Source organism: Canis lupus, chromosome 10, assembly GCF_011100685.1.
Source record: "Canis lupus familiaris isolate Mischka breed German Shepherd chromosome 10, alternate assembly UU_Cfam_GSD_1.0, whole genome shotgun sequence".
Classification (NCBI taxonomy): Eukaryota; Metazoa; Chordata; class Mammalia; order Carnivora; family Canidae; genus Canis; species Canis lupus.
Window position 1 is genome coordinate 8,713,695 of NC_049231.1, and position 27,020 is coordinate 8,740,714.

At 40.6% G+C, this 27,020-nt stretch overlaps 1 protein-coding gene across 1 annotated transcript in view; it reads left to right on the plus strand.

Moving 5' to 3' along the window:
- Positions 1–27,020, plus strand: part of HMGA2 (high mobility group AT-hook 2) — a 145,271-nt gene that overhangs the window by 10,224 nt on the left and 108,027 nt on the right. The window contains exon 3 of the mRNA XM_038549929.1: positions 3,594–3,644. Within this exon, the coding sequence (XP_038405857.1) occupies positions 3,594–3,644 (51 nt within the window). The remainder of the gene's footprint in view (positions 1–3,593; positions 3,645–27,020) is intronic.

The following is a 27,020-nucleotide window of genomic DNA, read 5'->3' on the forward strand; positions in this document are numbered from 1 at the left end:
TAAGACACACGTGCTGTAAACACCAGTGTTTCTCTCTTTCCTTCCTTCTTCATCCAATAAATGTGTGAGCACATCGTACGTACCAGGCCCTGATATAAGCACTGTTTCCAAGCTTAAGAGTTCTATTTGTTAGGTGGATTTCCTTTTTCAATTAATTTTTCTTTTTAATGTGGAGTACATCTGAGAGCCTGGGGTACCAGACTTCTTAGAAAAAAAGGGGAAAAAATTACATTTCCCACTTAACGTTCTTCCCAACCCTCGTGAACTTGCTTCTAAGCATATCATAAAACTATATATACAGTTCTGAATCGAAACTTTTTTTAAAAGAGGCAAAAATATGAAAAGCAAGGAATAAATAACACTTCTAACAAGATATGTGGTAGTTGCAAATATTCGTATAATCGTGTGCCCATAGTCTGAAATTTCAGTTCTTACAAATGCACAATTCCCAGCCTCTTTCCCCCACCCCTCACCCTGCCACCCCCATAAGCTGTAAATACTTAGAACAAGTTACTGTCTCAATTTTACACGGGTTTGTAGTATAGGACCACATTCCACTCTGGTGAAGGAAAACCAAATATATAACCCCACACTATTGTATATGTTGATGTATTAAAAACAAAACAAGCCTCTGAAATATTTTGTTTGTCTTCTATTGAAAAATAATATTCCGAAGAGCATTAAACACAGGGGGGAAAAAACGTTAAAGCCAGTGTTTTCCTCTGTGTAAAAACCCTGGATCTCTGCTGGTTTACAAACTAAAATCCTAACTTGTTTTGCAGCCTTTGTGAAGTTTGATCAGAATGATTAAATAATGTGGGTTTTAAAGAACAATGAAAACCTCCCAGATCGACGCCACACAGCACAGCTAATGTGTTTCTTGTAGATGTGGACTCAGAAGAGGGTTTCAGTTTACATGTCACACTGGCCTGAAGACCAAGGAGCAAGTTTGCTTTTAACAAGTCCAAGTGATAATTGTGATATTTTGCCCTTTAGTTAATGGTGCGAATTTTATTTTTGAATAGGCTTTTTGTGAGCGCGATGCTCGTTTTCAAGTCCTCTTATTTGCAGGGCTTTCTCTCCTGAGAGATTTGCTTTCTCTGACTTGGAAATGCAGTGAAACCCTTTTAGAAAACAACCTCCTCTTCAGCAGATTTTAGATACGCCCAGAGCACACCTGAAACAGGACAACTGTGCGGAGAGAGCCTGGTGTGGCTCTGCTGGCCTCCAGGGTCGATAGCCTCCTCCTCTTAAACCCACCCATCATCCCTGTGCCCACCAAGGGACTTCTATCTTCCACGTTTGTGTCATGTACTACTGGATAAACCGTGCAGTCTCCCCGTTGATCCCAAAGATTAAATCAGACACTGTCTCTGTATTGGGGAATTTTGTACTGCTGGAACTCCCTATGTACTAGCCAGGGGGTCTCTTGAAAGCTTCATCCTAAAGGTGACAGATGGGTGTGTAGTGGAATATTTGCATTGACTGACCCTTCTTTGAGATTGGACTAACTTGAAGGAAAACCTTCCCTTGAAGACTTCCATCTTGTTGGGAGTCAAGGAACTTGTAGCCAGCACCTCCTGTAGGGTGGGCCCTTGGCTCCTCCCGGGAGGCGTTATCTCCTTTTCACACATGAACCCGGATTAAGGTTTTCAGGGACCTGCCCAGAGTCAGAGCAGGGGTTTGAATCGAAGCTTTCCAAAGTAGAGTCTGTGTTCCTGTGAAGACAACTCCCTCTCGGGGAGACAACACTCAGGAGGCTTGTGGTTCCCTGGGCACCCCTGGCTTTCCTTAACCTCATGCACGCCCTTATAGCTCAAGGGAGGACAGTGCCACTAACCCCTGACAGTAAGTGATTCTTTTGTGGAGCCATTCACCGTGCCCAAAGCTGACGGTTACACTGACCTAAAAGCTACCCGGTTTCCTTCTGTTGGGGGACTGAGCTGAGTCAGCGACCAATTTTAGTTGACTCAAATATCTCTGTAAGGTAGAGCATGTATGTAGGCTAAGAGGGGGTACTATTGTTAGGAGGGGAGGAACCCAGTCTTTAGAGGCCAGCAGAACTGGGTTCAAATCCCAGGTGAGCCGTTTACCGCCTTTGGGTGTGCCTTTCCTCAACTATGTAAGACTCAGTTGCTCATCTGCAAAATGAGAGAAATAATAATACCTACCTTATAAGGTTGTTGTAAAGATTAAAGATTAACACATGTGCTCAAGAAATGTGACCTAACAGTATTAAAGTTATACAGATTTTTGGTGAATTCCTAGGACCCGTTGGAGAGTAATGCCAGGTCAGGGAGGTACTATTTGTGAGAAATCTTGTGGCTTATTTTGTGTCTATCTATCTATCTATCTATCTATCTATCTATCTATCTATCTATCTACCTATCATCTATTTCCATCTATTTTTATAAGACAGATTGAAGAGAGAAAGAGGAGAGTCTACTTGGCAGTGTAGACAGTCATAACAGGTAATTTTAGTATCAGTGTACCAAGTACCTATTGGCTGCTAGCTTAGGTAACAAAAGCAAAATGCAAAACAAGTTATCCTGGCTCAGGTTACTTGTATTTTTGTGTTTATGTAGCCTTGGGACGATTCTCATATATGCAAGAGCACGTACTAACTTTTCTTTACCCTGAAAAATGTAAACATATGTTTTTATAGAAGGATGTGTGTCTTGTGTGTGTATGTGTGTTTTGGTGTATTTGGGGAGTGGAGTAGGGTCCGTAAACATAGGGAAATTACTTTATAGATTATCTTAAAATTTGATTCAAAGGGCAAAAACCAACTTTGATACCAGAGAAATCTTCTATGAAACAAGACAAACGCTCAAGGTGGTTAAAAATATATTCATGTCATGCCTGTGTTGAGTGGGAGCTTCTTGATAATAATATACATTTTTATTAATCATTATCTTTGGCACCCCTAGTTTTCACCACAGGGACAAACATTGATGATTTCTGCTAACCTTTTTTTTCCCCCTCTGCTTTCAATGAACTGATTGACACGTGATGGTTTTGGGCAAGACCTAGGAAGTTAACTATGCAGAAGTGTGCAAACGTTTGGTTTTTTGAAATAGAAGCCTGTGTATTCTTACTTACTTTTGACTTCCATTTCATTAGCAATGTGGGTAAAAGCGCTTTGTACGTTGTAAAACAACATAACAATATTAATTTTCGTAACTTTCGTTGCGAGGTGGAAAGAAAATCATTTAAAAGACCTTCCTTTGCTAAAACACTATATGATTATGGGTAAGTAGGCGTATTTTTTTAAATTGTGGCTAGAACTAAAAGCAAAATGGCTTATCAAAAGGATTTTCATGCATTTCAGAGGAGAGCATTCCAGGGGAGTGTTTGAGGGTGAGAGATGGGTAGATATCTCTGTGCTTCATGTAATGAAAAACCTGGAAGGAAGATCTACTCAAACATGGAGAAGATGAGCCTTCGTGGAGAATGGGATTGTTAAAGCAATCTCGATACCTCGATACCTCGTCGTAGACCAGGACACTCCCACTTGGCATGTGTCCCTTGGTGCAGCACTTAATCAATAATGTCAGATAGGAAGCAATATGACTTCCTTTTTCATTTTGCAGAAAGCAGAAGCCACTGGAGAAAAACGGCCAAGAGGCAGACCTAGGAAATGGGTGAGTAATCAGAAGTAATTCCTGGGCTCGCGCTCTGTCTCTCTCTCTCTCTCTCTCTCTTTTTTTTTTTTTTTTTTTTTGTGGTGACAATTTTCTGTATTTTAAGTGAAAATTACTTTTATTTGATCAATCACATGTATTTCGGACTTCTGGTTCAATGAGTCCTTGAAAGGGTTAAGGCAAGGAATGATTTATCACCGCCCTTTTGCCATTAGGCTCCAGGAGTTTACTCACAATGCTTTTCTTTCCTGGGAGTGACTCCTCTTTCTATCTCTTATCAACATGAAAAGAGTCTCCACTCTTCCTTCAAGCGGGGATAACAATGAGATGACTTGTTCAGTGGGTTAGTGACTAAGGTTAAAGGGTATTATGAAACCTTGGAAGTTGATTACAAATGGTGATAAAACGCAGATGAAATGTGTATGAGATAACTTTGTAACGTTTTCTTTCTTTTCTTCTTCTTCTTCTCCTTTTTTTTTCTGTTGTTTTTGTTTTGTCTCCTTCATGGCTTTGCTTTGGACACATCTCATTTTCTTTTTTCTTTTTTTTTTTTTTTAATAGAATTAGCTATTTTTTTTTTTTATTGGTGTTCAATTTACTAACATACAGAATAACCCCCAGTGCCCGTCACCCGACACATCTCATTTTCAAGGTGGCTTGTGTTTTCCCTTTTTATATTGGCTTTTTAGGAAACCAGGTTTTAAGTTTCCAGATGTGTTTGCTCCCCTTAGTGGGTCATTCCTGCGTACTGACGTTAGCCGGAATAGTGGGTTCTTGGCTTTTACGCAAGTGCTCTTGATGCCACAGGCACACACTGTGGCTCCTTGAGGCCAGAAAGCCAGTGATCACTGAAGAGCTTCGTTAATTTTTCCACTTCCAACTTTGCTCCCGTTGCTGCTACATGTACACTTATGTTCTTCTGATCTGTCTTTCCCACTGATGGAGGAGCAAAGTCTTAAAAGTGAATAAGGCCATTTCTCGAGAAAGATAAAGGCTTTCTCTACATGAGGTATCATCCACGATGGGATCTTTGGCTCTCCTTTTCGCTCTCCCCCATTTATTCTGTATGCTTCATCTTTTTTGAAGTGTCTTTGCTACTCTGCTGGATTATATTTTCCTGTTGGTATGCCATTCCTTTCTCTAGAAGTCAGCATTGCTTTCTATTTATACTGTGGTATTGCCTTTCATTTAATTTATTCATCTTGTATTTTTTTTTCCTCTGCTCAACATGTGTTGGGATTAGATTTCTTAGCACAAGGAAATGGAGATGATCTTTAGATTAAAAACACCTCAGCATTGCAGTGTAACCTTAAAGTAGGAGCACTTCATTCAACCTTCTGGTCAATACATGGGTTCTCTCCAAACCTACCCACCAGGCGGTCATCATCTGGACTGCTTGAGTTCCTTAGTGTTAGAGAACTCACTACCTCTTAAGGCTGCCTGGTCTTCCTTGGAAAGCTCTGAGCATCAGAAAATCCATCTATCTGCTTTCCTGTAGCTTCTGCTCACTGTCCCTCGGCCTCCTTCCTGGGAGTATTCAGAGTAATTGTTTTCACTTTTTACTCATGATAGTCTTTCAAATATTTGAAGACGATTAACACGTATCGTTTGTTGTCTTTTGTAGTCTGGATGTCTTCAGTCCTTTCACTTTTTTCTCCCGAAAGGAACATTCTTGTTATTCTCTTCTGAGGATGTTTGTTTTTTAATCTTTTGAAATATGTCACCCAAATCTGAGTATCATGTGGGCTCTGCAATTGGTGGGTTTATCACCTTTCTTGTTGTACAAATGGTTCCAGTTATCTCTGAGTGATTGATCAACCACCCCGAAACTTAATACTGTTTAAAGAAAAAAAAAACATTTTTATTATGCTCATGGATTCTTTGGGTCAGGAATATGGACAGAGCACAGCAGAAAGGCTTGTCCCTGCTTCTGGTTGTCTGGGGGCTTCAGTGAGGGGACTCAAGCAGCTGGAGGTGATTCTAGAGTCTACAGTCTGGAGGCTTCTCCACTCACGGACCTGGAGCTTTTGCAAGATGGGCTGGAAGTCTGGATGCATCGGGGAGTGTCCACTGGAGTACCCCCTGCCCCACGTGGCCTTTCCAGTTTGGTGGTCTCAGGGTAGATAGTCAGCCTTCTGACATACACTCAAGGCTCCCGGAGTGTTCTGGCAAGTGAAGAGAAAGCTGCTTAAGTCAAAAAGTGCCGCCTGCATTCTACGCTAGTGAACATGCTGTTGACTAAGTTGGCATTGGCATGCGTGTCAGATCCGGGTCTGCCAATGTCTAAGCATCAGAACTTTGAGAGGACAGCCTATCCCCCTGAGCTAACCATTCAGAAAGACCTGTATAAACTTTCTAAAATGCAACGTAATAGAAAATGGTAAGTTCTTTGCAGTCATGAGATTAATGTTGCTAAAATGAAATAAAACGTAAGCAAAGACAATGAGAGTAAATGGGCACAACAGCTTCCATCAAGAGAGGCCTCTCTTTGGTCCCCCAGCTTCATTGAGAGATAACTGACATATCACATTGCGTAGCCCGAGGGAATACAAACCGTTGGTTTGGTACTTATGCATTCCAAGGTGATTACTGTGGCAACATTTGTTAACACCCCCATCACCTCACATCATTACCATTTCTTTTTGTGTGTGTGGTGAGACCATTTGAGATCTCTCTTAACAAACTTTCAAGCATTACACACTGTTGTTAACTATAATCAGCATGCTGGATCCCCAGACTTTATAACTGAGAGCTTGTGTCCTTTGACCAACATTTCCTTACTTCCCCCACCCTCCACTCCTGGCAACCACCATTCCACTCTCTGTTTCTGTAAGTTTAGGGTTTTTTTAGATTCCACCTATAAGTGATCTCATACAGTATTTGTTTTTCTCTGTCTAACTTATTTCCCTTAGTGTGATGCCCTCAAGTTCCATCCAAGCCAGTGGCGGCATTTTCTTCTTTCTTGGTTGAGCAATACCATCCAATATTCTTTCTCACGGTTGAGCGATATGACACACACACAGACCACATCTTCTTAAACACTCATCTGTAGGTGGACACCAAGATTGTTTCCATGGCTTGCCTCTTAGCTGGTCTTTCTACCTTTTATCTGTTCTACCTTTAGGGTATCCTATAATGTTCACTAGTCACATCTGTAGATTATAGTCATGTCACTGCTCTTAGAAACTCTCTGTGGCTGCACAGCTAACACTGAATTAATTACACACTGCCCTAGCTCTTTAAGGTCCCCACAGTTCACACTCACCTATCTTTATGGGTTTATTTCCCACCACTCATCTTTACACAGCCCATGTTTCAGCCAAGGACCTATGTGTTGTTGTTTGTTTGTTTTTTCCAGTGGTTCTTGCTTGTTTAAGGGAGATATGGATTCCAGGCATTGGATCATTTTGCTGAATAAGAATCCCGTGTGAGGCATCCACCATAAAAACTTGCTTTCTGGGACTAACTGGGTCATCCTCATTGACTATCGTGATTTCTAATTTTTACTGGCTGTGAGAATGGAAAATATTGTGTAGTGAATGTTACAACTCCCTGATTTGGTCCCCAAAGAAAAGTTGTTCTACTAGTAGAGGAAATAAAAGGAAATTGTGTATTTTTTCTAGACAGTGCGTTTCCTCTTTGCTTGTATATATTCTGTTGGGTAAGTCTGCAGCCAGTCACAGCGAGGCATTCAGTACAGTGGCATTCTTTGCTGGAAAGCCTGTGCTAAGGAAATAAATTATTGCATTTTCCATAGGAAATGGGCTTGTACTTCATCGTAAGTTCAATTCTTTCCAACATTGTCGTTCACCGATTTCTTTGTATTAGAGATATATTTTTGAACTGACTAGATTTACTAGGTATGTGGTCTAAAAGCCAAATTTCTCCCCCTTTATTCTTCTGAGCTGTTTTGTTTTTAAAGTTCTTTTCACTTTTAAAAAGATGTCTTATAAATTTTACAGTGTCATGTAACAGACCTGGAAAAAAATCTCTACTGTGTAACTGTCTCATCTGATGTGACTGGAACCAGCAGTTGGTAGGTTACTCAAGAGTTGATTAACCAAAAGTACATATGTAGATGTGGGGGAGAAACTTGCATCAGTCTTGCTTTGGTGAGGGAATGGACCATCGGCTAATCCAGTGAGTATATTAACTGGATTTTGATTAAAAGCACTTACTTCTGTTGTTTCCTTTATTCTCCTTTTAAACATATTTTGGGTGGAGGAGGCTAGAGGTTAAAGGAAGGAGAAAGAAGTGGGACCTAAACTTTCTCCTTAGAGTTTTATAGGTGGGAGCTCAAGATCTGGATTCAGATGACTTGGGTTCAAATTCTGGCCCATTGCTTGAATAACTGTGGAATCTTGTGCCAATTACATTTCCAGTTTCCTCATCTCTAAAAAAATAGTAAGAGAGGCACATTTTTCACAGTTGTTAGAGACATACATTTCTCATACAGAGATGTATCATGCATGTGGGATGCCTGAGTGGCTCAGCCTTCGGCTCAGGTTGTGATCCCTGGGTCCTGGGATCGAGTCCCGCATCGGGCTCCCCTGGGGAGTCTGCTTATCCCTCTGCCTATGTGTGTGTCTCTCCTAAATAAATAAATAAAATCTTAAAAAAAAGAAAATCATGCATACAAAGGGCTTAATAAAAGGCACAGCCTGTGCAAACGTTCAATAAATGTTAGGTACTATGATGAATTCTACTGTACATTTTCATGTAGTTACTACCGACCGCCTAAACCCTACTTACTTACCCAGTAGTCACACACATGGGGGGAGGTGACAGTCATGCATCAAACTGCCCAAGAACCCTTGTGGTATCATGTCTTTAATGTACTTGTGCTCAATATCATCAAGTTTAAGAACTGCTGATAAATAATACTAAGGTACATTTGAAATCTATTTTCAGTTAAGTTATAGCAGCTTATAAGCCTTTCTTCTAATTGTAGAGATTTGGTGTCACGCGTTGTCCATCAGTTTGAAAAGTATGATTCCTTGTGTGTGTCTCAAAATGCACATACAGAGATGTGTTGGTTTCTTGGAACCTCCATAGAATCCCATTACTCAGTCCTGCTAGTTGAAACAAGGCATTTAGTATTTGCCTTTCTCAGTTTTTGCCTAGGAAGGGAGCTCATCGCGTAACAGACATAGTGATGGAAAATAGTTGGAAAAAGGTCTAGACAATGGAGTGAAGGCTCCAGAAGATGTGAACCTGGAGGATGAAAGGCTCCATCCAGGTGTTACTTAGGGAAGCACCTAGTGCTTCTGGAGGAAAAGAAGCAAAGACATAATAATAATAAAGAATAAAGCAGTGGGAACAAAGATGTTTGTCGGGGTTTTGTTTTCAGAATATCTTTATGAGAAAAGAAATTGGCAACAGAAGAAAGGAAGTATACCCCCAATATGAATTAATGGTTTGTAAAGAGAGAAAAAAAAAAACCCTCTGGAGATACTGAGATTGACCTAGAAACTGAACCAACGACTAGTTGCTGAAGCTTAACTTCTGATTGGTCACTAACGAAGCCCCGCTGGGTTGTTTTTTTTTGGCGGGGGGGAGGGGGGCGGGGGGGGGCAGGGGTGCAGTACACAGATTTAAAAAAAATTTAAATATGCATTTCCATCTCTTTTGAGGAGGCAGTTGTCTTTTAAGAGCTTGTGATGCACAGGAAAGTGATGTAATTTCAGCTGTTGGTCAGACATGTGAGCATTCTAGATAGGCAACAAAGGCTTTTTGTTTTTTCAAGTTTGAAGAAATCTAGAAACTTAAGTGATGATATGAAGATCAAGTACAGGAAATTAAATCAGCATAAAACCTATTACAAACTAGACTGATTAAAACTCTTTGGATTTCTTCTAAAGATCCCAAGCATTAATGCATTGAGGAACCTGGAAATCTGATGTTGAAGCTCAAACATTAGGTTTTCATTTCCATTACTTTTCCCCTCCAGATGTTTGTTCCTTTTTTTTTTAAACTTTTAGCCATTTGTAATTTAACACTTGCTTTGTTTAAACTGAAGTAGAACTTTGATGTTTAGAAAGAAATATCCAATAATGCATATTGCAGATAATTGTAACTTTTTATGGGAGTCAGAGGGGAAGAAATGACTTTGATATAACATCAAGAACTGCTAATGGAGTGTGTGGAGGCAAAACCATTTTCCCTTAGAAACTTGTAGTAATAACGTGCACTAAAAAGTGGAGATGTTCCCCTGCAAGCACATGGTTCTTTGATATGTGCTCCGTAATTTAAAAATGTGTCTTCCGATTCATGTAATGTATTTAAAATTGGTAAGCCGTGTTTTCTGAAATGGTCTCCTTTGCCATATTTTCTGATAAAAATGGAGTATTTTGCAAAACTCTAGTAGAATTCTGTGGGAGAAAAGTGACTTAAACTTTGTTTTCTCTTTTAATTGCTTACTGCAAAATTTACTAAAATGACTCTTTAAAAAATGCAAGATTAAATATAAAAGTACTAAGAAATAAATCATGCTCTGAAGGCAAGAATTGGATTTGATCGTTAATACTTTGATTCAAAATGGACCTCCTTTTTTGAGTATTGAAATGCTATTCTTAATTATTCTGTTAAATGAGGTCTTTCAAAAAAGAAGTCGATCACCTGCCCTCTTTTGTCCTGCGGTTCAGTTGGCAGTTGGGCAAGGCCAGCCTCCTCCATCAGATCCTGACTGTTCAGGACCAGACAGTCATTGGCCCCCAGGTCTACCGCTCAGGTGATGCCACCACAGGTCCACAAAAACCATGTGGTCTTATCAAACATAATCAAGGAAGAACATATTTTTGTCCCACTTGTGATTGAGGGACAAATTAAAGACAGGAGATAGTTCAGATAAATGTCCTGTTTCTCTACACAAAATAATCAGCTCAATAAAATCCTGTCTAAGACAGTTATCCCAATTCCACTCTAAGCAAGTGTCAGGTGTTATGGAATTCACAGAATATGAAATTATACGACAGTAAAGGTATTTAATGGGATCGAGTCCTGCATCGGGGTCTCCGCAGAGAGCCTTGCTTCTCCCTCTGCCTATGTCTCTGCCTCTCTGTGTCTCTCCTGAATAAATAAATAAAATCTTATTTAAAAAAGGGGGGGGTATTTAAGACTTTATCCATACCACCATATATGCATATTTACTTATGCCTCCCCCAAATTGAGTGCTTATGGATGGCAGTATATATTTCTAAAATATTAGAAATTCTCACGATGTATATAAATAAAATCAATATGTTATATATGTCTCTGTGTGTGTGCATGTGTGCATACATTTTTTTACTAGTCAGCATGGGTGAAACTAGTCAACACTTCAAGAAAACATGTTTATTCTGTTTTTAACGGTGGTATCTGCCTTCAAGATTTTTTTTTTTAATCCAGGGCTTCCTTAGTCTAAACTCTTAATATTTGACACAACTATTTAATCACTTTGGGCAGAATTTCAATTTGATGGGATTTAATCAAGCCTACTGTCTCTACTTTGGACTGAAATAAGGACTTCTGTGTTTTGATGAGCTGAATACCTTTGGGCAGGTTGCTTGGTTTACCCCTGCTTTTTCTCCTGTTTAAGTGCATGACAGGAACATTCTATCTGTAACTAATGGCTTTCTAGCATTTAGGGTTGTAAAACACAAGAACCTTATTGCAGCAGCCAACTCTGTTACCGAGGGACTGATTATTGAGTTTGTAGATGATCCAGCCTCCTGTCTCCTTTGCTTTGTTTTTCTTGCACCCCCTGCTGCCTGCCCTGCCATTTCACTACTCATTTCACTACTCATTAGCACCTCCACCAGATGGGGGGGCAGGGCCAGAAAGGGGGTCAGCGCCAGTAAAAGACTTGGTGGGGAAAGAGGCAGGGAGTAATGGCAGCCATAAGGTTTTCAGATTATCTGTCGATTTGATAGATCCAGGCTACCCAAACTCCATCCTCAGGGGTAATCCAACGTAGTCACGACACTGAAATTTGCTTTGCACTCATTATTTATTCTCGTAATAAATGTGATTTTGGAAGCATGATATCTTTTTTTAGGATGTTGTGGGAAGCCAAAGTCTCTTCTTAAATATTTCCTCAGTATCAGTGAGTGGCTGCAAATCAGGCCTTTGCCCCCTGTTCGGATTCAGAAGAATTGCATTAAATCTACTCTTATATTAGACTAAGGTGGTGGAATGAGGGTTCTAACATTCAGGGAGAGGGAGATTGCTCTACGATGCTCAAAGAGTCCTGCCTGTATGTGAGAAGATCATATAGCTAACCCGCGCCCTATGGCCAAGAGCAGCCTGTCATTACTCTGTGCTGTGGTTCCAATGCATTAACCCAGAAAATGCACTTTGAGTGTCTCCTTGAACATAGTGTCCTCCAGGAGGCTAAGCATGTAAGATGAACAACACAGACATGCAAGAAATTGCTTGGACCCTCTGTTTTTGGTTTTGTTTTTGAGAAAGAGAGAGAGAGAATGTGTGCATGCCTGCATGAGTGGGCAGGAGGGGCAGAAGGAGAGGGAGACAGAGTCATAAGCAGGTTCCACACTCAGCTCAGAGCCTGATCTCACCACCCTGAGATTATGACCAAAAATCGAGTGATCATGAGCCAAAAATCAAGAGTGAGACACTGTTTTGGACACTGTTTTGTTCACTTAACTTGTTCGGTTACTTCTCTCTTACTTGACCAAACCACTTAAATCCCAAGGCTCCAATGGCAAGATGCTTTGATTCTTTAATTTTCCATTTATCTAAATATTTTCCTAAAATCTTCTGACAGTGTCATGGATCAAGCCCTGTGGTAGGTCCTGGGGTTGTCAAGACCAACAATATAGATGGGAGCTGCTGCTACTTACAGTCTGGGGAACCAAAGAGGAAAACCCAATGCCAGCCCTTTCGATTCCTACTCTGTGCTTTGGATGCTGTGAGGCTAAATTAAATTCCCGTTTTCAAGTATTTGGAGCTCTTCAGGATCTAACAGTCCTTCCATAGAAGAGATTGTGTTGCTTTCCAAATCCTAATGTCACTCTATGTCATTATTTGAAGATATCTTTACATATCATCGCTGAATTAATGGTACCAGTGGGCCCGGGGTGACATTCTCTCATTATCAGCACAGGAGCTATCCAAGCTAATATCGAATGAACACATATTTGATCTCTCAAAATAGTGGGTCCTATTTTATCTGGTTAGTATAGGTTTAAAAAGATAGGTACTAAATTGTCAGAAATCAGATTTCTGATTCCATGTCCCCAAGAAGGAGAGGAGAAGGAACCAGAAAGATCAGGATAATTCTATTGGGCCACCACGTCAACATACATTGCTCTAATTTTTACTCTTTGTGCTGATGATTTACGTGTATCAAGCAACTTTCAAATCACTTGGTGTCAAAGCGATTAATTGTATATTTTAATATTTCTGGATCTTGCTACTCTCTGTATTTAAAAACGAGCTCTTGAAAGTGGAAAGCATATCATATTTATCCTTTTACCCTTAGCACCTGGGACCTAGGAGGGAATTCAGCGGAGTGATTAAAAGCTCAGACTGCCTGCATTCAGGTAGCAGCTTTATCAAGGCAGGTGACCCACTGTCACCAGTTTCTTGTGTGTAAAACAGAGGGCAGTTGTAGTTTTCACTTCACAGGAGTATTTTGTAAGAATTCAATGAGAAGCCATCAAAAACCTTTGTTCACCATGTGGTAGGCATTCAGTAGCTCACAGTTGTTGGTGTTAGTACCGTGTCAGGCCCATAGCAAGACTTCATCATAAATGTCGACTGAATGGGATGATGGTATTTCTTTACTGCGTATAAACCACGGGTTTTGAATGTTTATTTTCCAGTATGAATGTGGATTTGAATTGCAATCTTTGTCTTTTTTAATCTGACGATTCATATTTTCAAAGAAGCTACAAAGGGGTTAACAGTACAAACCAGAGGTGTCAAGGCAGTGTTTGTACTAATTTCAAATTCCAGGTTATGCTTTCCCACTGAAGAAGTGAACCGTGAGTCTCTATCACCCAGGCCGATACAGACGTTGAATGCCTTGCCCTATATTAATCTTTCCATTTCCTCATTCCTGGAAATAGCATTCGACTTTCCAAAATAGACTCTAGTCCCGTACCTCAAAGAATTTCTGTCCCAGCTTTGGCTCATCAGAAAAACAGAAGAAAGAAAAAAAGAGAGAAAGAAAGAAAAACAGAAGAAAGCTTTGTTGGCAAAACCTCACAGAATAATTTTCTCAGGTGGCTTCAAATTTTTTTTTTCTACATAAACTTAACTTTAACCTCCTGTGTCCCATGTCCTTTGCTCCTTTTAGTGTTGACGTGAAAGTAAGCAAAAGAGGAAAATCAGTTAATAACTGTTTGTTTCTTTGACTTCTTTTGGAGGCATTTTGAAGCACTTCTTTCCAGGGGGCATTCTGAAGGGGCGTTTTGAAGCACCCCACAGAAAGCTGAGGGGTTTACAGCTAAGGATTCATTGGTGGGTAGGGTTGCGGGGGATCTAATACCCTGGGTTTCACATCACTAGGGGTAAGGACCCCACAGTCGGAATAATAAAGGTAGCAATGTCGCATAACTTAGAAGTTGAAGCATTAACATTACCAATAAAGGAAGTGCAGGCCTGCCAAGTTTCCAGATAATCCAAATATTTCCAATCTTGAGGGAGCACCCTATTACGGAACCTGTGCGGAGGAACAGGGAATCCTAAGATGTTAGTGGATCGTGTTCTCTAAAGTACCCTTTGCCTTGCAGTCTTTTATTTTATTCACTGTTCCAAGTGATGCTGATGTCCGAGGAGACGTGTACCGGTGGGTGTCAGAAGCTGATCCTACAGGATAATTCCCTTCTTACAGGATCTCAGGGCCTACATTTTCTTTCTTGCCTTTATTCTTGTAGATGGCCCAACCTCAGTGTCCTTTAACGTCCCTAATGGAAATGGATGAAGCCTGGCTGTCAGTTGATGGCGTGGAGGGGGTGCGTGTGACCATCTCTGTGCTCCTCCCCAGCCCCTGGCCCCTGCTCCCGAGGCTGGCCTTCGTGTGCTCCTTAGGACTTGGTCGGCAAGAATTGGATGGGCCATGTGCCATCATACTGCCCATCCTGGAACATTTTCATTCTCCTGTGCTCTTAGTCCATTTCAAATTTCTTGCTCAGGAGTAAATAAAGTTTGACGTTTTATCCTTTATCCCCCTTTCTTATCTTTGGACCATATATTTCCTTTATGTGTTGGGTGAAAGTGAACTCGTTCCCAGCCCTAAAACGCCCCCTTTGAATTCCTTGCATAGCAATGGGATAGAGTTTAATGACGTTCTGTTTGGATTTGCCATATACAGCATGCTCGTCTCCAGGCTACCAAACCACGGCAGTGGTGCATCTTGTGGTGTTTTTTGTTTGTTTGTTTTTGTTCTGTTTTGTTTTGTAAGTAATGCTCTTCTTCCAGGGGTAGCTGACTTTTTTGTGGACATTAAAATTTATCCACGAACCAGTCAGGCTTAGGATTTTGTGTGTTGCTTTACCTTTACCTTGATGAGCTACACAAAAGCCGTTTAAAAATCTTTAATTTTTTCTTTTTTTTTAATAAATTTATTTTTTATTGGTTTTCAATTTACCAACATACAGAATAACACCCAGTGCTCATCCCGTCAAGTGCCCCCCTCAGTGCCCGTCACCCATTCATCCCCACCCCCCGCCCTCCTCCCCTTCCACCACCCCTAGTTCATTTCCCAGAGTTAGGAGTCTTTATGGTCTGTCTCCCTTTCTGATATTTCCCACCCATTTCTTCTCCCTTCCCTTCTATTCCCTTTCACTATTATTTATATTCCCCAAATGAATGAGAACATATAATGTTTGTCCTTCTCCGATTGACTTACTTCACTCAGCATAATCCCCTCCAGTTCCATCCACGTTGAAGCAAATGGTGGGTATTTGTTATTTCTAATGGCTGAGGAATATTCCATTGTATACATAAACCACATCTTCTTTATAAAATCTTTAATTTTCAAAAAAAAATCTTTAATTTTCTAAACAATAAAACGGTGACTTGGTCTAATACACAGTCTTAATCTGCTTTGCCTTTAAGTCACCAATCTCACTTCATATCAACTAGGACTCTTTTCAGTTGTTAACACCTATGGGAACAAAACTGCTCTATTATCTAACTTGCATTGTCGAAACCTCTTAGGGGTTCCTAAGTATTCACAGAGAACTGATTCATGCCCTTACAGTAAGTATCACGTTGTTTCCTGCTATGATGAAGCCAGTGAGCTTTTATGTTCAGTATGTACATTATGGGATTAATAGGATGTCCAATGTACCTAGATTATGTAGTTTGAGAAACTTTGGCCATATGTAATCACAAGTATGAAGAATTCTCTTGCCACTGATTTTTTTTTCCTTTGGCTCAAAAGGAGTTTTCTGCCCAGGATTGTTATGACGTGATATGTATCCATTATTGATATTTTCTATTATTTTAAGTAATTATGTTACAATAAAACTTCAGTGCCCCAGGTTGAGAAGCTGATGTTCTCTCCCCTTGAGGCAAACGCAACTTCGAAAATTTAGGTGTCCTATTTTGTGGTTTTATCTTTCTCTAGAATTTTTGAGACAGAGAAAATGTTTGTATTTATTTACTCTCAATCTCAAAACTATCTTTGGTAGAAACTCTCTTTATGTATGAGGAAAAGGTGTCTAGAAAGATGTCATGAGTACCCTTGGTAGTGGTGTGCAAATTTATTTATTTATTTATTTATTTATTTATTTATTTTTTTTTTTGGTGTGCAAATTTAAACACCCTGCCTGTCACAGGAGGGTCTTATATTCAACATATATCTCCTTATACATATATATATATTTTTGGATATAAAGTCATTGCTGTCTTTTTTTTTAAAGTTTAGGTTTATTTATTTATTATTATTTTTTAAGATTTTATTTATTTATTCATGAAAGACACACGGAGAGAGAGGCAGAGACATAGGCAGAGGGAGAAGCAGCCTCCTTGCAAGGAACCTGATGTGGGACTTGATCCTGGATCCTGGGATCATGCTCTGAGCCAAAGGCAGACAGACGCTCAAGCACTGAGCCACTCAGGCACCCCTGTCTTTACTTTTTAAATATTACAAGACAAAGATTTTTAACTTAACATGAAAAATTCACACTTTTATTTTGAGAAAAAAGTTAACTTTTCACACTAACAGAACAAGATTAAAAGTAAATTTCTTAAAAATTATCCAGAAAAATAATAAGATTTATGGTACGTTTCTGGCCCTAACATACACAACAGGCCATAGGCAGGTGCAGCTTCGGTGCTCTCCTGTTCAGGGGCAGGCTCACTGCCTGCTTCTTTTCCTTCTTTGCTTCTCTTAGATTTTTTGTGCTTATGTCTCCTGTGACTGTCTCCTTCTTCACTTTCATGGCTGAAGTCTTCAGTCCTTCTCGTGTGTTGTGTGGTGACAGAAAACATCTGGTATGTCCCTCTTCAGAATAATTCTTCTTACTTGGGGCGGTGTAAAGCATACACACTTTGGGTCCGAGCAGATCTGGGTTTGAGTCTGGTAACCAGCCTTAAGCCATCATTGCCTCTCTGAGTCTCAGAGTCTTCTTTGGTGAAACACAGCTGATAATCTTTCCCTTGCAGTTTTAGCTAAAGTGCCCAGTTCCTAGTAAATGCTCAAAATACGGTATCTTGTATCATTAGTGTCAAAATCTGCGAGAATTCATGGAGTCAGCTTTTTCTTTTCCCCATGGTAACATTCCCAGGTATTTCCGACTTTTTCCTGCTTTTCTAATCTAGTAATCTTGGTTCTATACAAAACTTCAGATGGTATCGTAGATGGAACGCTAGGTTTGCAATGGAAGGTCCAGCTGACCTGTTTTCTGAGTTAATGAATTTGTAACTGTATGTCCTTGGATAAGTCACTTAACACCCGTGAGCCTGTTTGCTCATATGTAAGATGGAAATGACAAGTATCAGATGTCCTGTGGCTTCTTCTCTGGGTTTCAGTTAGAATAACGTAAGGAAGTAGTTTATGAGTCACAAAGCACCATGCAGTCATAAGGTGATAGCAGTACATATAATCAGCAGTTAAATGTAATACTTCATAATAGGGTGAATGAAATTGTTTGTTGTTCATAGAACTTTTAAAACTTAGGCCACCATCTTTAGCCTCACCCTTGTTCTACATAGCAATTAGGAGGCATTTGCTCTTTTTTTATTTCCATTTTCATCTGCTCTTACGGTGGGAAGGCTAAAGCGGGCAACCTTCAGCTGTATAATGACACAAGTTAAAGCAGTTCAGACAGTAAACAATTAAACTTGTGTGCAGAGAGGGTGAGCCAATGAGCAGTGTTGGGTAAGGTGAAGAGGGGGTCGGGTGATCAAAGTGTAAATAAAGGGGTGAAGCATCCCCGGAGGAGATGCACAGGAAAGATGTCTTAAGTGATGGACATTAAAGGAGAGGATTATAGACCCATGTCACTGCCAAGTTCCAAACAGAAGAACGGCATGCTTCAAAACCTACTTGAGTGAGAAGGGAACTTTGGGACCTGGAGGATTGCTCACGGTGGAAGTGACCTTGGAGCTTACAGTGAGCCTGGGCCGTAGAGGACAATCCATTTCTGCAGCGATCCAATCTAAGGAGGGAGGTTATCTGGTAGACTGACCCGTGGGGAGTTGAGGATGTGGTGTTGGAAGAAACCATTAGGAACGCCAAGCACCTCAGCTGTGAGGGCACAAGCCATGAGGACCGTCCAAGAGTGTTAAAATTGAGAGGAAAGAAAGTAGAGTGGACATAGTAATATTTAAATGAATATTTATGTGTTGTTTTCTTAAAAAAAACCAATCTATTGAATATCCAGTTAGCATTTATAGAAGAAGCTTTCCTCCATATTTGTATCATACTGATTTTAGTTTTGTGGCGTCAGTTTGGCTTGGTTTTATGTTTAATTACGGGGATGAAAGAACTCAAGTTTGGGTGGTAGAGAATGGATTTTGGTGAACCATTCCTGTTGATTATGTTACGTGTTTCTATATTCCAGTAAAATTAGCCACAGTGATCCAGCTGTCCATTTGGGATTTGTAGATGCTGCTTTCCTAGGGCCCTTTCCTCCATGGCTGTCTGTGACCTTAGCCACTGAATCATGTAATCGTTTTTGGCCTCCTAAGTCAGTGATTCTGAGTGGGCAGAGTGGTAGTGTGATGTCATGTCTGGGGCATGAGCCTGTACCCTCACCACACACGGGTCCCACCCTTCCTGGTCTAGGCAGCTCAATACACAGTGCTTGGCACATAGTGAGTGCTCAATAAATTTAGTTGCTTTTCCTGTCTCTCTCTGGACCTCAAATAGGAATATCCAAATTTGAGAACACCACCATGGCATTAGGTTCCCCAATTAAAATCCATAGTGAGAGCTGAGGCAGATGTGTGGGAATGCAGTTCCAGACTCCAGTTAATCTACAAAAGATGATTACGCTGGTTTGCGGCTAGGCTTCCCATGCTCATGAATCATAATAAAATCTCTTACGGGGTTAATGACTTTTAACTTCATGCAAAATTGGTAAACTGTGTGTAATATTGTGACGTTCGAAAGTGTTCAGTATGAAAAACAGTCGATGGGGGTACATGTGTTAGAGATACTTTGCGTTCTCCCAACATTGTTTGGACTTTATTGACCTCCCTTCTTCCCCCGTGAAAAAAGATCAGAAGGAAGGCCTTCCACATTGTTTCCAAATTCCTAGATAGGGAAAACATCAAACTAGAAAAGAACCTTTTGATAACCTTCCACAGCCATATTTTTTTTTAAATAAAAACGTTTGTTTCTTGCCCTTTCCCTGGTAGAGAGAAAAATTCGACTCCCTTACTTTCTTCCTCTCTTCTTTACTCCCAACTCCAGCAAATACAGCCTCATCTTTCTTTCCAATTCCTATAATTATAAATTCCTTTGCAGGAATTTATATGGTAAGAAGTTATACAGAACAGTCCCTCTTATGCTTTGCCCAATTTCCCCTCAGTGGTGGTATTTTGTAAAGCTGTAGTAGAAAATCTAGAGTCTCAACTAGGATATTACATGAACACAGTCCACCTCTCATCCTCCCGTATTCCTCTGTTTGTGTGTACTCGTGTGTGTGTGTGTGTGTGTGTGTGTGTGTATTAAGTTCTATACAGTTTTACCCCCGTGTGGATTCCCGTATGACCACCAGACGTGTTCTCTTCTAAGACTGTAGGTTACTTGAGAGCGTTCGACACATCCTGTGATGACAGACATTACGCATCTTCTCTTCTAAGCACGCACAACCTTTTTGTGGCTGTAGGAAGGTGGAGAGTGGAAATCTGGCCCCTGGTTCCTGTCTGTGGCTATGTAGTTACTCTTTCACATTCCCTCATTAGAAAGGACTGCTGGCCCAGCCAAAATCATAGGTGGGCTTGGCACACAGCTAACTATTTGCCTGGAGTAACTTATGCTTTTGTACTATGTGAAGAGGTCTGCCAATTTCAGAGGCCAGGAAGCAAAGAGTTGGCCTCGTAGGGTAACACACCTGCTTTTCCTGAGGCCACATACAACAACAGGCTGATCTGAGTACCTGTTTGTCCTCCTGGGATATATTGAAACATGTCTCCAGAGTCCTGAAGTTGTGGATAAATACTTTTCTCCCTCTAGAAATCCATTTCACACAGACTTTGTCCATGAGAACAGATCTTCATTGGGGAAATGTCCTGTTAATTGTGCTTTGGCTCTCTGGCCCAGTCTCTAGAACGAACTGCAGTAGAATCCTGTTATCCTGAGACCTATAGGAATATCCACATTTGAGAATGCCGCAATACCATTAGGTTCCCCAACTTAAAAATAAAAAATAAAAATTGCCACTGACACACACACACACACACACACACACACAGAGCAAAGTTGTGCTGAGGTGCAAACACTGGCAGATGGCTAAGCTGCCTCACCAGCCGAATATCTCAGTCATGTACTCCAGTCTGAGAAACACTGGATTTACAAATAGTTCAAGCTATAAATATTAAAATTTGAGAATGACAAAGGTCCACTGCGTTCTACTAGTCACTCCTGGAATCTGAGTGTTTGATTAGATGGTCACGTTCTGAGGATGATGATGATGGTGGTGATGATGATGATGTTTGAGCATAATACCCAATGAGCAACAAGCTGTAAATCTGATCGCCCTGGATCCTTCTGGAGAACAGGTATCACATATTTGTTATCACTGTTCTGTTGAATCCTAAATCCCAACTCTGCTTTGGCATTTAAAGCACTTCTTTTCCTCTTTGGACTAAGACATCCCCTATTGGCACTTCAAAACGTCATGATTCACAAGTAACACTCTTTATTTCTGATGGTAACAATTATTTAAACTGAAATTACTTTTATTTTTTTAAGATTTTATTTATTCATGAGAAACACAGAGAGAGAGGCAGAGACACAGGCAGAGGGAGGAACAGGCACCCTCTGGGAGGGAGCCCGATGCAGGACTCGATCCCAGGACTCCAGGATCACTGCCTTGGGCTGAAGGCAGGCGCTAAACCAGTGAGCCACACAGGGATTCCTCGTAAAATTACTTTTAAATCAGCTGGAGACATTTTGAGAATCCGGGAAGCTCAGAAAAACTATATATTAAAAAAATTGTAGAAGAATATCAGGACAGGCGGCTCTGAGTTCTATGGCAAACTTCCCTTGGGCCTTACTTGATCCAAATAAATGTGGTCAAGCTGCCAGTGTGGCCGTGGACGTGGCAAATGAAAGCCTGTCCTGTCGTCTTCCACTGATGCCTTGTCCAAGCTCGGCCAAAATAGTGATTTTTTTGTAGGTCTGAAAATGTTGGCCTATTTGGGGCTTTCTGTGCCCAACAGTAACCCTAGACCCAGATGGGAGATTATGCAGTTGAATTCCCTCATATTCTGCAGGTGACAAAATGAAAGTCGAGAACACTTAGGTGTCCAGTTCAAGGTCACACAACCTCATCAGCTACAAGACCCAGGTTTCCTGACTCCTAGTACATGGCTTTTCCACTCTCGGGAGCAGTTTCCCTGTCACCCTACCAGTCTTTCTTGGCTTTTCATTTGTGATGTTGACAGTTCTTCTAATGAACCTCTTCCTTCAGAAGCTGGAATTGCTTCCTGGGGCTGCTGTAACCAAGTACCATAAACTTGGGTGCCTTAACCCGACAGAAATTTATCCTCTAACGGTTCTGGAAACCAGAAGTCTGAAATCAAGGTGTTGGCAGGGACGTGCTCTCTCTGAAGGCTCGAGGAGAATCTGTTCCATCCCTCTTCCTTGGCTTCTGGGGCTGCTAGTAGTTCTTGATGTTTCTTGGCTTGCATCACTCTAATCTCTCCCTCTGTCATCAGATGATACTCTTCCTGTGTGTCTGGATGTCTCCTCTTCTGTAAAAAGGACTCCAGTCATAATGGATGAGGGCCTACCCGAACGACCTCATCTTAACTCAGTTGTAGCTGCAGAGACCCTATTTCCAAATAAGGCCACATTCATAGATACACAGGGGTTAGGACTTCAGCATTTGGGGGCGGGAGCGGGGAGGAGGCCCTTAATTCTCAAATCATTTTTAGAACCAGGCAGGTATTCGTAACACACAATGAGAACCCACAGTGAATTTCATTACTTGTAAAAGCATCATATCCAACATTTGTAGTTTGTTACAATAACACATTGAAAAGATTTATAGACTGTTTTGGGTGTGATTTTTGGATTAATTCCCTACTTTGAAACCATTTGTGAGGCTCTGTTTATTTAAAGGAGGGAATGAATAGACCTGAAAACACCTAATTTTCATTTTCATCTCAGACTGGAAGCCAGTACATCTGTAGGGTTTGTTTTTTGGGTTTTGTTTTGTTTTGTTTTTTTGGTTTTGTTTTGTTTTGTTTAGAATTGAAAACTAGATCACAGAACACACAATGCTATATTTATCATTTTGATCATCGGTTATTAGATGCTTGTTTGCATGTGCTTAAGCCTCTAGCCAAGATAAAAAAAAATTTTAAAAAACTATTGTGGTAATAGAGTCTAGAACAAATGTTTGCTGTGTAATATTTAATGGTATGTGTACAGTTTTCAAGTTGAAACTTAGAAAGAAATCCTATCCTCAACTGCATGCATTTACCTACACTTCACTAGTCGAATATAATTATTTGCTTTTAGAAATGGGCTTCTTGACCTCATTCTCTTTGATCAGCTTGGGAGGAAATAAATGTCCATATAACCTTAATTTGTACCTTTTTTAAAAAAAAATATTTTTTACCCAAGTAATGGGAATGGATGTCGTGTCTTTTATTAACTTTTATGTACGTGATTCCAAATATCCTTTTAAATTAATGTCTTTTAGCTTCAAATATACTTCTTCCCATAAGGCTAGTCCCCATTTCCTATAATCTTACAGACCTAGGAGAACAATATTTTCCCTTCTGTCGTTTTGATAATTACGTCCTCTGTGCTCAGTGGTGGCCTATTAACTAACATGAATACTGTGGGCTTGCAAAATAGCCTCAAATTTCCATATATTGGAACTGTGAGAATTTTCTGTAATGGTGCTTTAGCAATAATGATGGAGGTGCAGGCATTTCCTGAGGATTAATGACCAGCTGGGAGGAACCAGTGGCCCTTGGCTCTGCCTCCCAGCCAGCCATTAATTCCAAGGAAATGTCTTTTGCTAAGATCGTTATTGCTATTACAAGCTTAAAATGGAAAAACATAATAGGCGTATGAGTTATTTTTATGGGTTGATGCAGTTTCCAATGGTATGTACTAATTCAAAAAAATGAATGTGTATACATACAATAGTAAGTCAGATTGTTTGAATCATCCCTCAGTATTCCATATGTTTTATGACTGACTACAGTTCTTGACCTTTACCACTCAAAAAAACAAAAATCTGATTCAGTAATTCCTACGTTGGCCCAAGGCTTAAAAGCGTTGTACTCAATGACATAGTTGGAAACACCAGTTTCTGTTATCAACTTCAAATGATATTCAGGTTTCATGTGTATTCTGAAGTGAAAAAAGTTTATTTCCCATTTTTGTGATAATAACTCTTCTGTTAGGATAAAGTGCCGCAAGAATATTGTTTTTAACCCTCTCATAATTTTGCTGTGCTTCTTTGATTTTTCTCTGTCACTTACATAACAGGCAGCCTTACATTTACACTTTTACACATTAAATCCATGAAAGAGCAATACACAGCTTAGTTACTCAACATTTCAGTGGGGTGTGTTTTATATATATTAAATATTGCAATAATGGGGAACCCTTTGACACAAAACACACATGCGCACAAAAGTCCCATACATGAAGCCAAAGTGTCAAAACGTTGCCCATCATGTTCCTTTGTGATTTTTAAGAGAATAGTCCTTTTGCATTTCTGCTTCCAATATTAATCACCTAGCCTGTTCTATTGTGTTTTGTAGTTTTTTTTTAAGATTTTATTTATTTATTCATGAGAGACACACAGAGAGAGGCAGAGACACAGGCAGAGGGGGAGAAGCAGGCTCCCTGCAGGGAGCCCGACGTGGGACTCGATCCCTGGACCTGGGGATCATGCCCTGAGCTGAAGGCAGGTGCTCAACCGCTGAGCCACCCAAGTGCCTCCTTTCTATCGTTTTTATCTAAATTATTAACACAAATTATGTAGAAACAGTCTTAAAAGTCACAAAAGGGAAATCCTGACAATCCTGTAATATTGCCATCCTTGACCGTGGGGAGAAATGTAGACTGTATCACCCAGGCATGATGCCCGTGGGCCCTTTTTATCTATAATACCAGTTAGTGACCCCATGCTTACCAGCGTTCAGATATAGGCCATAGTTGGTGGAGGGTTTGAAAAATTATAGGACACAGGACGCCTGAGAGGCTCAGTGGTTAAGCATCTGCCTTCGGCTCAGGTCGTGACCCTGGGGTCCTGGGATCAAGTCCCACATCGGGCTCCCTGCGAAGAGTCTGCTTCTCCCTCTGCCTGTGTCTCTGCCTCTCTCTCTTTCTGTCTCTCATGAATAAATAAATAAAATGTTTTAAAAAATTATAGAATACAGATCTGTACCTAAAGAAATAGGAGTCAAGCTAAGAAGTCTTACTTTTCCAGCCTCATGTTCTTGTCTCACTTCTCTCCTCCTTCATCAGATTCACTTAGAGCCTCAAGCAGGTGTTCACTGTGAATGTGTTTGCAGTCAGACTTTCCTGCTTTGTCTGAGGTCTTCAGGTGTCCCCCAGCCTGCCTCGGCCTTTCCCTCTCCTCGGCTTTTGACATCCACGAAGAGCTTAGATGTGCCTTTGCCTCTCAGACCTACCTACCTGTCAGCTTTCTTTTTCTGCTGTTGAAGGGGCCAGGATTCTTCTAGTTCTTCTAGAGCAACTGTCAAAAAGAACTTTCTGAGACGATGGAAATGTTCTGGATTTGTGCCACCCAATATGGTAGCCACCAGCCCCATGTGTTTACTTGAATACTTGAAGGGTGGCTAGGGTGTTTGAGGAGCTGAATATTTGGCTTTATTTCACCTTAATGAATTTGAGCTTAAATAGCCAAGTGTGGCTAGTGGCTACTGTCCTGGGTAGCACAGTCATCTTTGAATCCATTGTGTCCCTGCCTTCCCTCCTCTCTGTCCTTTTTACTGCTAAGTACCTTGTGTGATTCCATTCTAATTGCCACTTGCCCTTGGAGGAGACCTTAATGGCTTTCAACTCAGAAGTTTCCATATGCTGCCTTTGGTCTCTCGCCTAATACAACATGGCAAAAATCAACTAGCTCTTATACAGAAGGCTGTGCTTGGACCTGGAGCAAGTTGCGAGATGAAGAAAACATATTGCTTGTCCTCAAAGAGCTTATAGAATAGAAGGACCCTGAGTTTTCTGTGTGCCAGTGAGCAATTTGTGGTTCAGCAATAGCCCTGAGCAAGTCCTATGTGGGATTTTTTTTATGGTTTTGAGATGGGAGGTGTTATGAAAAAATACGTGATTTTATTTCTAAAGGGGTTAACTTTCAAACCATTTTTAAATAAGGTGCTTCATATAGTATAAACCGATTACCTCTCAAAATGTCACACTAGTGCCCCATGATGAAGATGATCAGATGTCATGTTTTTTGAGGACAGTCCCAGCGTATGCCTGTGCTCCAGTGTAACTACCAGTAGCACCCTCTTTCACTCCCCAGAGTGCCTTATTTGGGGAGGGCAAATTCTGTGATTACCCTACTTACACTCAGCCTTGTGGTCTCACACACACACCTTGTACTTCCCCTAATCTTGTTACGTTTGTGTTCTTTGGCCACTTCTAGATTATTCTTTCAGGTCATTTCTCTCTCTGGTCATTCCTCTGTTCATAAACTGCCAGTGCCTCCTCAATTAGTGACTGAGTAAATTACAAATTTTCCGGGTCACATAGATAGGACTAGTTAGCTCTCTGTTTACCATTTTCTTCACACACATATAGCCAAGCAAGTAAACTTCCCACCCCATCAACAGGACATTTTCATACCTTCGCTTTTCCCTACAGTTTCTTTCTCCCACTTTCAACTACGTAACATCTTCTTTGACCTTCCAAGTCTGGTTTTGACACCAGCTCTTTTTACGTAGTAGCTCCCAACTCCCTGAGTCAGATGCAGGCTGGCTCACCCCTGGAACATGAACACGTATTATTAGTGCCTTGCTCACAGCATCATCCATTTTCTCTTGTCCTGGTAATTTCTGAACACTTTGTATCTTTGTTTACCAGTTTTGTAAGCTCCTTGAGAAGAGATACCTATGTGTTTTGCATTTCCTTCAAAATTGAGGATAGTGGTATACAGTAGTTGCTTAATACACGTTTGTTGAATGAAGGGAAAAAAGCATATGGTTAGGCTACATAGGTCATTCCCGCAAGATGATTTCTTAAAACTACGTAATTGCAGGCCAAAAAAAAAAAAAAAAGCATTTGCACAGTATTATGTCATTAATTACTGTACCCTGAAGAGTTACTGTGGCTGCTAATCTCTTGGATCCAATACTTAGAGACATAAATATAAGTGACATTAGCACTGCTACTGCGTTCAATGAGATTACAAAAAAAGAAAGTACACTTAGAAGTAGATGTTGGAAAAATACCTTCAAAGACACCAAATGTAGAAAGTCTTGCTAGGATTATTTCAGGGACATGGGGGCCCTGGCTGGTTCAGTCGGTAGAATGTGCAACTCTTGATCTCGGGGTTGTAAGTTCGAGCCCCATGTTGGGTGTACAGGTTACTTAAAAATAGAAAAATAAAAAAATCTTAAAAAAGGATTACTTCAGGGACACAGTCTAAGATGAAGCTGCCAGGCTGGTGTTGACAACATGGTGGCACGTTCTTTCCACAATTGGAAAGGGTTGTGCCTATTTTGGAGAAATTTCCTCCAAATAAAAAACCA